The sequence below is a fragment of the Phoca vitulina genome, unplaced genomic scaffold (assembly GCF_004348235.1).
Source record: "Phoca vitulina isolate PV1807 unplaced genomic scaffold, GSC_HSeal_1.0 scaffold8, whole genome shotgun sequence".
NCBI classification, from domain to species: domain Eukaryota; kingdom Metazoa; phylum Chordata; class Mammalia; order Carnivora; family Phocidae; genus Phoca; species Phoca vitulina.
In genome coordinates, this window is record NW_022589711.1 from 38,436,157 (window position 1) to 38,451,347 (window position 15,191).

Genomic DNA, 15,191 nt, shown 5'->3' on the forward strand with positions numbered 1-15,191 from the left:
CTATGTGGTGAAGTTCCACAGTGAAGGAGTGAAACGTTCAGCTAATGAATTTTGGGTGTGCTTAAAACAATAGCCAGAACAAACAATACACGACATGGAGGCAACCATTATCTTTGAAAACAATTTTCAATAGAATATATTTTACTAGAATGTCTTCTTGAGAATATTAAAAATATTATTTACTTTAAAAATATGAATATATGCAAACTTTGAAATGGTAGAAAATGAGCTTTATTATCTGGAAAGCTACGGAGATACAGAGTAAACAATTTAAATATTCAATCAGTCAATTCTTTAAGTTTCTGAGTGGCTATAGGATTGTATTAATAAAAGACACTTTTGCTACCTTCGGGTTCATGCCTTTCATGAGGAATTTAGGTTCAAGAAGATCATGTATTCTGCATAAAGCACCTGATGGGAATTGTTGACCGAGCACTAGAATACAGGTGTTCAGAGTCTCAGCTCCATGCTTTTCATAGCCCACCCTTCACACCCTTCACCACCATCCTTTTTGGCCTTTGTGACCTTTAAGTTCTCTCAGTGGCAACTCCCGGGGGCTTCTGGCCAGATGGTAATGCATTTCCCTATCATTTTAATTCCTCTATATGCTTTAAATGGCATTTACTTGGATTAGTGGGTCAGGACAGCTTCCAAAACAGAGAAAGACTACACACAAATTGAGGCCTCACAGGACCAAGCAAAAATGATTTTTGTTTTGCCCTAGGGATAGTGTGAAACAGAACGTTTTTAGAAAGAGTCTAATTTTGCCTATGTCCTTAACCTCACTTTTAGTGCTGGGACAGGCTAGATTATCTTTCAGACATCTTGGAGTTGAGTGGTACCCGGGGAAGTCTAAAAAGCCTAGTCTTATCATTTTATTTGAAGAGCAGTAAGTATTTGAGAAAGCAAAAATTCCATCATTGAAAAATACAATATATACATATATGAACCTAAATAAATATGTTCACATATAACATTCTCGCTAATGTATGTACACACATATATCCACAGATACAAAGAGAAGTATATATTATATGCATACTCATATATACAAATATGATATACGTACACACATATTATTGGCCTTTTAATAGATATAATTGAGAATTAACTGTTATTTTCACATGCTAGTATATGATATGTGTAGGGAATCCCAGTATGACTGTGCTAATAATCTTAATTTTATCCTTAGTAGAATTATTATTATATATTTGAAATGCATTTCATGGATCTGTTAAGGATATCTTCACGTCTATCAATTATTATTTATTAAGTGCTCTCATATAGCTATTTGGTGTGCTTATATGACTTGCTCTTTTCATAATTGGTTTTGAGAGTAAATAAATAGCTTGAAAAAAAAATGCAAGGGTAAATGAATGATAGTTGGAACATCATCACAAGTGTGTGTGCAATTATAGATGCATAGGACGGCACAGGAGACTACTTCAGTGAATGGCTATTTCAGGGAAGAATAATCAGCAAAATCATTAATTATGTTTTAGTTCATAGTTATGAAATTTCTGCTTATTTGTGGAAATGCAAATGATAAATCTTATTTCCCACACCAGATGGCCAGGCTCAGCAAGTGCTTTTATATACTGACAGATATAATGAAAGCAAGAGTCTGTAAACATAAATTAGCCTTAAGAATAGATGGGCAAATAGAACCACAATTCAAAAATTGTTACATGTTTTTCATACAACAGACAAAAATCATATCTTGGCATTTAGCCACATTCTATATGTGTTTATGTGTGTGTGTGCGCACTTACATGTGTGGTATCTAGTAAACATTCAATAAACGGTAGCATCATCATCATTGCTATTAACTATAGAAGCTTGGATTACAGAAAGACATGAAATACCTCTGAATCAAAGGCATCAGCTTGTGAATTGGGTCAAGGCTTTTAAAGTTTGACCCGAAGGGGCAAAATTCAGCTGTAGCAAGATTGAGAATCTTGACTCAACACACCCAGGTCAAGGTTCTCCACCTCGGGACAGGATGATAAGTGAGACTCTGTACCAAGGTGAATGTTGGACTGCACTTTGCCACAACAATGCTTTTACAAGGGAATCTGTGATTAAGGACAAGGTTGATAAAGCATCCTGAAATTGCGGGATATGAGAATTTTCGGCAAGTCTCTACACGAATTGGATGCAAGATGCACAGCGCAGCCAATTGATTGTCTTTCAGTAAAATCTCAAAGAAAGTACAACGTGATTTTCCAGCACCTGCTTTAGAGAGCATGCACTTGGAGACACTTTGTGATTCATTCAAATCTAGCCAATGCATTTCTGTTGCTTCTCCTGAGTACTTAGGGCTCATTCCTAGATTTAGGACTAGGTTTATTCAAAATAATCATCCTTAAAACAAAACAAAACATTAATCACAGCTTCAGGGATCCTCGGGCATTCCTTTCAGCCACTAAGGAATCAAGGTCAATAATAATTTTATTCCTGTATGTAGTTGAGCCATGCAAGGAAAGAAGAAAGACCAGGTAAGTTTAATTTGAATTCTTCTTAGAACTATTAAGGACTGACCGAGTGACTGAAAATAAAACAAAAACTCGAATACAGAACAATTGTTAAGCAAAGGAGAAAAACAATCTTCTAAAATCTCTCTTAGATAATATGTAAATGTGCAGGCTAAAGCCCTTCCTTGTCCTGGAAAGCCCCGTTTAAAGGGCAGCCTGATAAGATTGACTTTGGCGCCACCTGCTCTCTATGCTCAGCCAGTGCAGCTTCCTCTGCAGGATGGAATTGAGGATTAAAGCCTATATTCTCCAGGCTGGAGCATAGAAGAGGGGATAAATTGATGTTTAATTTGAGCAATGTCTTAGAATTAAATTTGGGTTCCTCCTACATAATTCTTTACGTATTATCTCCCCTCTGTATAAAGTGAGTCTTGAATAAGCCTAAAGTGTTCTCACTGTAAAGTTCATCACATCTTCTCCAACAAAACAGCATCAAATATTTGGCATACAAAATTTTGAAATTGTAGGCCAATACTAAGAATTCCTTTGGGTGACACTAGGAATTTATCTCAGTGGTCTTTGAAATAAAACCCTACGCCCTGTTTCTCCAACACCCTAAGATGTCATATGTTCCACTAACACTAGCCGCTTAAAATTCACATGTAATTGATAATCATGGCATTGGGGAGAGAAGAAGGGCTGAAAGGGACACGGGTTTACACCTTGCCCCAAATGATCTTGGTTCGATGTATGTATTTCTGGTGGCTTCGTCTCTGCTGCCTTATGTGAAGACTTGCTAGAGCTGGCCATAAACAAGGTGCTGACCCTTTCCTGGGAGTAAGCAACAAAGTGTACATAATCTCTGTGGATGCTGGTCACTGGTAGGGTCTAAGTCCCACAAGAATAGGTTTTCACAGTTGAGAATGACCTGGGTTGTCTCATCCCCTTTGGGGCCCAGAGAAGAAACCATCTTCATACGAGACAATTACCAATCCAAGTGAGTGGCCATGAGGACTTAAGGAGGCTGTTGTCTGGCCATACAGGTCTGGGGACAGATACTGTTAAGGATTTATGTTGGACTTGTAAAGAGGGCACCTCAGAATTGGTCACTGTTTGCATCGTAGGTTTCTGTTCATGAAGTTTTCCCCTGATTGCATTGCCTTTGTAGGGAGAGGTGGGTGATTACTGTGTCATGGGCTGATGGATGCATGTGGTGCTGTTCCTGGGAGACCCCAGCAGCTGGGTGTACTGCAGAAGGGGGAGGTTATAGGAAGACCTGTGAGAACACTGAGGCAGGGAGAATATTAACTGTTCAATGCTTCATTCTAGGAGATGCTACTCTATTTCCTTTAGCAATGTATCTATTTTAATAGCCAACAAGGGACAGTAAGTAGGCTCTCTGTCTCTTACGAGAGCCCAGTCACTGGGCAGGGAACATTACCAAGAGTGCAGCTCAGCAAGGGTTAACCATGGCCACTTAGGATATGGAAAGTGGGAGGGGGATAACTTGTTCAGTTCCAGAGATTTAAAAAGGAATAGCTGTCAAAAGTGATATAGGGGTCACAGGTTGGATCAGGGCTTTTTGTGACTGAGAAAGTTCACAATCTGGGAAACATAGTGGCAAATATGTTATGGAAATTATTATCACAAATTATTGAGATGAAATAAACTCAAGAGTATAAGACTCCAATATATGGCTAAGAAATCTTAATTTTAACATACAGTAGGTAATCAGAAATAAGAACCATACCTTTTTGCTTGAAGTGCACGGTGGTGCCAATTTCTAAAAAAGAAACATTTAGCAAAACAAAAAAAAACAGATAAAAATTTTTTTATCAATTGAGAATAAGCACAAAGGTAATCTGGTACTCTCCACTGAAAGGAGAATGGGACAAAAGGTGGAAAGAACATTCTAATAGGAACACGTACTGGTAGAGATCGAAAGAAAGGCACACGGAAAGAGATTGTTTTGTTGGAACAAATGTTGTTCAGTTGGAGGTGGCAAAAATAATTTCCAACTACAAACACTTGATGCTACATGTTATGTGTATAGACAAGTACAAGAACTCTGAGAATGGCATGTAGAAGTACTCTTGACTGCAATTTAATGGGATGATAGAATGTGTCTGGCCTCTAACCCCCTCCTGCCATTTTGCCCCTGGTTTACTCCACTCAAGCCAGTTGACCTTGCTTTTCTCCTAACATACTAAATCCTTTCCAGCTTTACAAGTTGTGCACCTGTTGTTTTATGCGCTTGCAATGTTTCTTCCCCAGATCTCTGCATGGCCCACACAGTCATTTCATTCAGATTTCTACTGAAAGGACACCAACTCAGGAAGAACTTCTCCCATCACCTTATCAAAATGGTACCCTAGGTCACTTTCTATTCCTTTACCCTGTTTTATTAATATTCTTAGCATTTATCACTAGTTGGTATCATTTTATAAATTTACTTATTTGCTTGGTTAAAGTTTATCTCCTCCATGAGAATAAATGTTCTGTGAGGGCAGCAACGGCATCTGACTTGTCAACCATTGTATTTCTGTGCCGAGATTAGAGTCTGACATGCAGTATGTGTTCAATAAATACTTGTTAAATGTATAAATCTCAGGGTTGGAAGAGCTCATAGTGGTCAAACACATGAATTCCCTTTTGAGTAACTTTATCAACTAAACAACAATACTGTTAGATCTTTAGAAGTAAATGTGGAAAATTTCCATAGGCTACCACTTTGATTTTCAGGACCAGCTGAATGGTAAGTTAGATATAGGAGCCCAAACCATGGCTGTGGGATATGGATTGTCTTCTCTGTGATCAGGACATGACCTTGCACCCCCAATAACACACTTTCACTAAGGAAGTAAAGTGACTGAACTCTGAAGCTAAAGAGAGCTTTTTGAATTGGACATCTGGTTACCTCATTGTCCTGCTTGAAAATTGTTCATGCTTTCTTGTGTCTTCCAGGATAAATCCAGGACCCAAATCCTTAGCATGGCATCCATGGCTCTCCTCCCTTATCTCTCCAGCCTCATCATCTCTGCATCCCAGCCCACAAGCCTTCCTTCATTCTCCATGGGATCATGTTTTTTGTTGTTGTTGTAGGGCTAATGGCCCAATGTTATCACTACTAGAAATCCCACTCATCCTTCAGAAGTTAGGGAAGTCTTCCTTAGTCTCCTTAGTAAAATTAAGTCCCTTTCTTATAAGCTCTGCTCTCCTTCATGACACTCATCTCAGTTTTAATTTTAAATACCTTTGTCTGATGTTTTGATTAATGCTTGTCTTCGCTACTGGACTGTGAGTTCCAAGGAAGCAGGGCTGTCTCTGCTCCTGTTCCCTCTTGTAGTATGGCCAATGCATGAAGGCACTCTGAATGCACAATGGGCCAGAGCAGATTTAGAATCACTGAAATATGAGAAAAATAAATATAGGCCAAGCATCCTCCTAACAGAGCCTGAGACTGTTAAAACAACAGAGAGCCTGAGTAGCTAACTTAGGATCTGATTTAGCACAAAGATCTTCAGAATTAGGTCTGCAAAATTTCTGAGGTTCGGTGCAATCTATTTCCTTCACAGATTTTCCATTTGTCTATCCAAAGGAGGTCACAAGGAGAAGCCCTCAAACAGCATGTAAGCCAGGCTGCTCCCAACAATAAGCTGTATCTACACATAAGGACAGTCTGCCTAAGCTGGTTAGATGTGGGTTGGGGGATCCTAGTGTGAATGTTCTTTTGTATGGTGACTGCTGGTGGGCCTCTAGATGCACGTCTGAAGACGCTCAGAGCCGCTGGCGCCTGTCCTTCTGTCTTTGAAGAGTTAGTCTGTTCCTTGCACAGGTAATGGAAGTCTTCTGTGTGGAAGCCTGTACAGAAGGATGTAGTGAGAATTCTGCTCCTCTCCTAGCAGAAGCCAGAAACCAATGTCACTCTTACTGCAGAAGGGAAGCCAGATTCCATCAAGATAAAAAAAAAAAAAAATCACTGTTTTGTTTATAAAACAACTCTACCTATTGACTATGCTGATCATCAGACTACTGATGTTTCAATTGTATATTAAACACACTGTCACTTATTTTCTTTCATAATACCTACTCTGACTACTTTTCTTTGAAATAAATATGTTGCCTTAAAAATTGTTGAAAAGGCACTGTAGAGAACGTACTTAGAATTGTATGATCAGTCACCCAGGGTCAGAGTAAAGCTGAGACTGAAATTTAGGGCTCTCACTTCTCCAACTCGAACCTTTCCACTATCCTACAATGCCCCCCTGGTGTTTTTAGGAAAGCAAGGCTATGGAACTATAGCCTATATAACTCCAGGGTTCTCGCTGGGATATTTCAATGATTCAGTATCAACTGGGGACAGTTTGGCTCTGCTCTTGTGCAAAGGGCAACTTCCCTTCTTTCTTTGGTCAAATCTTTCAATTTATCATTCTTTGGAATTTATAAGGGTGCTACAAGGTCATGGAATGATTGTTTTTCACCCAAAGAGGCCTAGATCCCTAACGGGACCATCTTTATGTCAAGAATACTTGGTTTCCCCTGCTCCATCCCTGATCCACAGGCCTCATGGGAATAATTCCAAGCAAGTGTTCGGGAACCTGGGCAGGCAGGAAGACCAATGGTTCTGCTTAAGCTAGAAAATGTCACTCAACCTCTCTTTGCCTAAGTTTCATTATCTGTAAAACAAATTTAATCAACGTGCTCCTTATAAATTCGTGCTACTGGTTAGATAAACTAATTATCATACTGTACTCAGAATGCTGCTAGATACATAGTAAGTGCTCAATGAATGAGAGTTATTGTTATCAGATTTGTGGTAAAATCCCCTTTAGAGAGGACTGTCAGTTTGGTGGAAAAGAGAAAAATATATCTTAACAAGTAAGCTATGGCAGTGCAGATCCAAAGAATAATAATAACAAAAAAATCTACTGCAGCAGTAAGGATGAACGAAACATCAAGAGATGTTAGTTAGCACACTGAAGTGATAGGGAGGCAGACTGACCAGGCAGCATTTTGGTCAGGAGAAAACCAGCAATATGCCTGGGTGAACCAGTCAGTGACACAGGCCTGGATAAGAGTCTACATGTCTAAATATTTCTCTTAGGGAACAGAAACTCCCCTGCTAATTAATTAAAAAGTGTTCATTAAAAGAAAGATTTTAAAACATTGTCCAAATATTATACTCTATGAAGAAAATAGCACAAAAAATAGCATTTGCTTGAAATAACTTTAAAAGCAAACTAGGTTATGAGTTAAATTTTAGGAAGCCCTCCCTATTGCAATAAATAAACCGGTTTGTGAAACACTAATGATTTTTTTTTTTTTTTAAATTCAGGTTAGTTAACAAACAGTGCAGCACTGGGGTTTCAGGAGCAGAACCAGTGATTCATCACCCACATACAACACCCAGTGCTCATCCCAACAAGTGCGCTCCTTAATATCCATCACCCCTCTAGCCTATCTCCCCCACCCCCTTCTCCGCTAGCAACCCTCAGTTTGTTCTCTACAGTTAAGAGTCTCTTATGGTTTACCTCCATCTCTGCTTTTATCTTATTTTATTTTTCCTTCCCTTCCCCTATGGTCATCAGTTTTGTTTCTTAAATTCCACATATGAGTGAAATCATATGATATTTGTCTTTCTCCGACTGACTTACTATGCTTAGCTTAATACCCTCTACTCCCATCCACGTTGTTGAAAATGGCAAGATTTCATTCTTTTTGATTGAAACACTAATTAATGATCTCAAGACTTGGAATTCCATTTATCTTTAGGAAAACAAAACAGAGTGCTTATTTTGTACTATTATTTCCTATTCATCCTCTCTGTTGGAATAGAACATTCTGTTTTGAGAAGCAAAACCTTGAATGTTTTGAGCCTGGCATTTTGAAAACTTGGTTGTGTGCTGCCATCTTGTGGTAATACAAAGATATGTTCCTATGTGCTGTCTAAAGAAATTGCTTTTGTCCACCAGGTGGCAATAGTGGGAAAATTAAAAACTTCTTTCAGTCAGAGCCAGCACGAAATGCTACATTTCCAAAAGGAGTCTTTCCTATTCTTACAGAAAAGAAAAAAAAATTTGTTGTCCTTAAGCAACTGAGAATTATTCTTCCTTTTGTAGTGCTAAGGTGATTCCAAATTCTTGAGTAAAACTGACTTGGCAAGGATATTATTTCTGTAGGGATTTCCTGGACACACTCATTAGAATACAGTTGAAACCTATGATTTTTATACCTCTTAGGTATAAAGGTACAAAAAGTACATGCTTTAGCAAATACATTTAACAAGTAAGCATGGCAGTGCAAGTCCAAAGAATAAAAAGATAAATCTATTGTAGCAATACAATGAACAAAACTTTGTGGGTGAGTTTAGTACACAGAAAGTTCTAGAATTCTCTAGAAGCATTATTGCCAAATGCTTAGACTTTAGTTCCTGCTGATGGGGTACAAGGAGGCAATGGGGGAAAGAATTTAGTACTAGAAAAGGCAAGTGTCATGACACATTTATTCTAACCTGTCTTTGACTTTTAACTTTCAGATTCTTTATACCCATCCATGTTAGACAAACACACAGCATCGGAAAGAGCTGATTCAGCCTCTCAGTTGGCATAGACCGTGTCTTCCTTGTTCACTAGTGTAGTCTCAGCTCACTATTTCTCTAGCATGGAGTAGGTGTCCAATAGATTTGCTGAATAAATGCCCATGCATAGATGAGTGGATGAAGGAATGAAAAAATGAAAGAGCAATTGAATCGTTTAGTACCTCAAGATCTATCCTAGCTAGGATTCTAGGTAGAGGAAGATTCTGTTCTTCTTTTGGAACCACCATGCCTTGGTGGAAAGGCAAAATTTTTGCTGGGAAATCAGGCATTTGGAGAGCCAAATGGGATGAGGAAGTCCTTTCGTCAGTCCCCAAATTCGGTCAGGTAGAAAATTTTCTGGGTGGTTGAGGTTTACTTAAGAATATCCTCTGGCCTGGGGTCGCCTGGGTGTCTCAGTTGGTTATGTGTCTGCCTCTTGATTTCAGCTCAGGTCATGATCTCAGGGTCGTGAGACTGAGGCCTAAGTTGGGCTCCACACTGGGCGTAGGACCTGCTTAAGATTCTCTCCCTCTCCCTCTGCCCCTTGCTCCCATCTCTCCCTCTCTAAAAAAAGAAAAAAGAAATAAAAAAGAGAATATCCTCTTGACTAATGAAAATTGAAACCTTAGAAGATAGAAACCCTAGCTTCTTTTATTGTTCAAAGACCAGAAGACCTCTTACCTCTCATCTTCCATGATGTGGTGTGAATCATTCTCTCTGCCTCTCTCTCTGCCCAGAAATTGAAGTGAGTGATATGAAAGTGAGAGAAATGCATCCCTGGAAACTCTACAGAGTTTACAATTTGGAAAATCCCTTATTGCCCTAGGGAATGTTCAAGTCTATGTTTCTGAACAATTATGGCATTTTGTCTTCTTTGAGTTCTATCTGGTACAGTCAAGATGAGGGTACAACAAATCCGTAAAGAGAATTGATTTTCAGTGCTTTGACTCTTGACTCTTAACCACTTACCTCGAACTCCCTGCTTCTAAGCACTCATTCCCCGTCCCAGGTAAGATGTACAGAGCTTTGGGGTCTATATCATTTGTGTATGGTTGTTCTAGTTCCATGTTTACTTGAACATGAACGGCTCACTTTCTAATCTGCCACCGCCATCTGAACAAGGGAATATTCCCTCTTCCGTTGTGTACGGCACAACTCTTTGTATAAGGCTAGTCATCTGATGCACTTTAGGTTTTGAAAATGACATGTTAGTTTGAGGACTTTAAAATAATTAATTGCACTGTTTTTTTGTTTTTTGTTTTTTGTTTTTTTTCCTTCTGGGAGATCTAGTAAGACTGTATGTTCAGAAGAGAGGGAAGGTCCAAATTCAATGGGGATTTTACCCTCCAGTTGCCTGGAACAAGGGAGAGAGGCATGGGGTTAAAATCCTTAAAAAATTTAATAAAGGAAATGAAGAAGATTCGACGTGCTGCCTCTTCCTCTTTCACTGATGATGAAGACCTGAAGCATAACATTTATAAGGTTCTTCGATGGGAATTTATGTTTTATGTGCTCTGGCTTTTATTTATTTATTTTTTTTTGGTCACAGTTTTGAAAAACAAAACCCTTATTATTATAGTGGCTTAAAAGCAGTACATTAATTAATTCAATTTTCAAAGCCGCTTTCAAGCTTAGAAAGTTATTAATTTCTTTCTCGCAGGTTTCTCCACTCAGAGACTTTAGGCAACTTTTACTTACAAGTATTATTATTATTGTTTTTTTGACATACAAAAAGATATGCCTGTGATTTCTGTTTAGATTGTTAGAGTTTTTTTTATTTTCTCCTACTTACTATATTCATGTTGTACAAACCCTAATGCCTAATACCTCTGGAGTAATGTTCTCTGAGAATCACAGTAACCATTCTGGGCGTAGTTCAGGGGGAAAAAGCCAAAAGAGAGAAATAGGTCTAAACCTTAACCTTAAGGCTATTCCTTCTTTGTTTTGTGTTGGTTTTTTTTTTTTTCCTATTGTTGCTGTGTTTTTTGTTTGTTTGTTTTTAAAGTAACCTCTACACCCATCATGGGGCTTGAACTCACGTCCCTGAGATCAAGAGTCACATACTTTGCAGACAGAGCCAGTCAGGTACCCTGATTTCTATTTTCTTAGTTAGTTTATAGGTGGACTAATATCCTAACTACTAAGAGAATATTTCAAACTGGCTGGGGGAGACTAAGAAGTCTTAGCATGTCATCAATATTTGAGGAAGGATGTTGGCTTCCCTTAGCTAACTTCAGGTCATGAAAGGAATCTTACACTTTACTTTCAAATACTTCTGAGGGCTTTTCCCCTTAACAGTTGGCCTAAAATGGACTTCATGTGTTTGATGCTATTTAGGAGTGAGTTGGAGCCATGAAAGATTTAGCCAAATATTTGTCACTCTGGGCATATGGTGATAACTTCTAATTGAAAGAAAGAATAAGCCCAAACAAAATTAATGCTGACATAATTTCTTATTGTATAATGTGAATAAAATATCTGAGACTCACAGGGACGCTTGGGTTGGCTCAGTCGGTTAAGCGTCTGCCTTCGGCTCAAGTCCTGATCCCAGGAATGATCCGAGGGTCCTGGGATCAAGCCCCACATTGGGCTTCCTGCTCAGTGGGGAGTCTGCTTCTCCCTCTGCCCCTCCCCCTGCTCGTGCGTGCTCTCTCTCTCTCTCAACTAAATAAAGTCTTCTAAGAAAATATTTGAGACTCACTGTTTATTCTCATGAATTTATGGACCAATCCCCTGGAAACCAAGTGTTCTACAGTAAAGAGCATCAGGAAAAAAATGTTTTAAATGCTCATTTCATTAAAAAGAGACAAACTTATAAAAGGGGAACTCTCACTGGAAATCCTGGAAGGGACACAAGGGAAACCTCTGGTAGGAAGAGTCAGGTTTGACTGGGATCTGGAAGAGCTGCAAGTGTGTCTGTCGCTGTGGAGAGAGCCCGGACCCGGGGCAGGGGGGCTACTCCCGGGCCTGCCTGGGCTGTGAGCTTGGGCAAGTCACAGACACATGCCCAGCCTCAGAAAGGGCAGAAAACAGAATGGCTTAGGTGTTCTAACTTAACTCTTTTAAGCTCAAACCTTCAGATGAAACATTTGTTTATGTCATATTAATGATGTTATCTCTGAGGAGAGAGATTGTATCTGATCTTTATTTTCTTCTTTATAGTTTCACGTATTTTCAAGTTCTTCCATAATGAGAATGCATAACATTCATTATCAGAATAGAAAAGTATTTATAAAAACAAATCAATGCATTTTTAAAAACCCTCTAAATCTAGGGAAAAGAAAATAATATTTGGCTTTGGGTTGACGTCGTTACAAGGAGATTGAATTTTTTTTTTCTCACTCTTTTAGTTGGCTGGTATCATAGAGCAAAACCAAACAGAAGCTAAGATAGGTAAGGCTGAGTTTCTATAAGGAACATAGTCTTAACAACATGAAATGACAATGCAATAAAAAATGTATTATAGGGGTTTATGAGGTCCTTCTGACCGTAGGCTTGATATAATTGCACTTTATGTGTGTATGTGATGTAACTTTAGCCTCTATGGGCTCTGCTCAATGGTGAGATGGGTTGTTACAGAAAGTGGGGATTCGCTGAGCACTCCCACCATAAAGAGAGGGCTTCATTAAGTCTCTTACAGCAAGGCAGCTTCCTCTAATCCTACGGGCTTCTTATTTAGCCTGAGAAATTTAATTTTTAATAATCAATGAATTAAAATGTTAGAGAATGCCCAAGGGTCTAAGTTTAATAAAGGTTTCCCTGGGCCACTCCACCTAAAAATACATATAAGATTAGACAAACTCCAGAAGTAAATTTATTTGAATCAGCTGTCAGTCAGTAAGGTATTAGGGCCAGGCGTGCAGTTTCTGTCTTACGGAAGAAACAAGCGTTTCTGCCCTTGTATCTAGAGCATGCCCTTTGCACCTGTGGGTACTATCCTGGCCTTTTGCCCTTGTGGAATTAAAGACCAGTCTTCTATTTTAATAAAGAACTACGTCCCAGCCCCAAATCTACTTAGCTGTCGGTACAAAGCAGATTATATTTTCCTGTTTAAAAACATACATTTTATGTATATTTTAAAGCCTTTTGTGCCTTCATTTATTTGACTTGCTAAAAAGGATTAAAAGCACAGGTGTGGGTAGGTCTCTAGAGATTTTCATCCTTTCTGGTTTTCTTCCTCTCTTTTCATCTCCCAGCCCTAAATTGTGAATTGCAGATCTCTTTTAGAATACATTTTAGATTTAAATTCTAAGGTATTCCAGACTGTCTTTAATCCATGTAATGTGTGTTTTCATTTTGTATGTTTCAAAAAAAAAAAAAAAAAATTTCAAGTACCATAAAACAAGGTAACTGGCCTGCAGAATTTGGATGCAGAGATAACAAATGAATTTGTGAGATTTCCGAGGGCCTCTAAGGCTCTTGGAAATTAGAAGATAAGGGATTAAAAACGGTGGTGTGCTCTGAGTTACCCTTGGACCCATGTCTATGGCACTAACCGCCACAGTCCAGAACTTGGTAAAGGCGGTTCTGCTTTGGACCTCTCCCAAGTGACTTTATTACTCAGAATGCCCGGAAGCCTCAGTAATTCATACTCCTGCTGTGTCATTGACTCAAAATATAACATCACCACCAGGTTCTGGAGCAGCTCCTTGAAAATACTGATGGCTCCTTACAACCTGACCATTCCTACAACTACAATTAAAATTTACCAGCCAACCTCCCTGTTGAGAGGCTGAACGTTTTCTCTAGAACGTTCTGCCAGATAATAGGCACTCAGCATTTTTTCCAGAAAACTCATCCGGCATAGTGCTACCTACCACACGGTATGCAGGATCACCACATGTTTATACAACAAAGCCAACAGATGCTTTCTTGTCCTAAGACGGTAACAGAGGTGGGAATGCAGATTCTCTTACCTTTAACCCCACTGGTTTACCACATGTCTTTTCTTTTTAGAACAAGCCAGATGCAAAATAGGAGAAGTAAGAAACTATTTGGGAAAAGTTATATTTTTTCAAATTTTGAAAATTAATTAGGCTTAATATTGTTCAACTCTCTCTGAATTCTAGACTTTGGTATGTGCTGGAATGTTTGCTCCTCTCTTTTGTCCTTTCTGCCTTTTAAACTTCCCTTTCACCTGGAAGCCTTCCCTGATCAGTCCAGGCTAGCTAAGGTGTCCCTATCCTGTGCTCCCCAAATACTACACAGGTGTCCTAAACTTAGCGAACTTTTTTATGACTGCTTAACACATCATCCACTGCCCCATCTTGTCTGTAAGCTCTACTAGTGCAGAGGCTGTGTCTAGCTTGTTCTTCACAGGCATTCCCAAGACGACGTTCAGAGTCTGGCACATAGAAGGTCCTAGGATAGTTATTTTTTCGAGTGAATGAATGGTGTGATTAACATACTGTGCATTGTCAGGTAAGCTGGGCCAGAAATTACCTGCACTGCCCATCAAGAATGAAGTCTCTTTCTTGTGTTCCTAATGGTTAGAAATCTCAAGAAAAAGAAAACGTGGACTCTAAAAGAAACTCTACAAAGCAAAAGCAGGTGGAGAGTACATGTAAATACAGAACAAGAAGTCACACTATTAATTGAACCGATTTAGCACAGGAGGGTTGATTCTCTAAGGGAAAACCAACCTCCAATGAATGAGATTGCTCTTTCTCAGCATTGCAACAATGAGCAGCTTTCAGTGATGAACTTACCTGTGTTCTGGAACTCCAGGGAGGAAAATAGAACAAATCTCCCAATTTACTTTCTAACTTACAATTCAACACACAAGATACCATTTGATTTCTTCCTTCCATCCCTCCGTCCTTCCCTTTTTCTTTTTCTTTCTTTCTCTCTCTTTCTTTCCTTCTCTCTCTTTCTTTCTTCCTCCCTCCCTCCCTTACTCTCTTTCTCTTTCTTTCTTCCTTTCTTTATATAGTTGTTTCTGTTCTCCAAACATTCCCTGCTTCCAAGTCATAAAAACTCTACATGTATAATCGAGAAAACATTTTAGAATGGCCAAGCAACTTTCCAACATAGAACATGGCTGGGAATGCTTGGTGCTTTGTGGGCTAAAGAGGATGGGATAGTACAGAGAATGGACAGTCAGCCAAGACACAGCTATTTCCTTTTTTTTTTTTAAACCC

At 39.0% G+C, this 15,191-nt stretch overlaps 1 protein-coding gene across 2 annotated transcripts in view; it reads right to left on the bottom strand.

The window, feature by feature from the left end:
* LSAMP (limbic system associated membrane protein) overlaps positions 1 to 15,191 on the bottom strand; it is a 637,357-nt gene that overhangs the window by 9,554 nt on the left and 612,612 nt on the right. The window contains exon 8 of one of the 2 annotated variants that reach the window (XM_032406601.1): positions 4,225 to 4,257. The exons of the other annotated variant lie outside the window; for it this stretch is intronic. Within the exon in view, the coding sequence (XP_032262492.1) occupies positions 4,225 to 4,257 (33 nt within the window). The remainder of the gene's footprint in view (positions 1 to 4,224; positions 4,258 to 15,191) is intronic. 2 annotated transcript variants of the gene reach the window in all.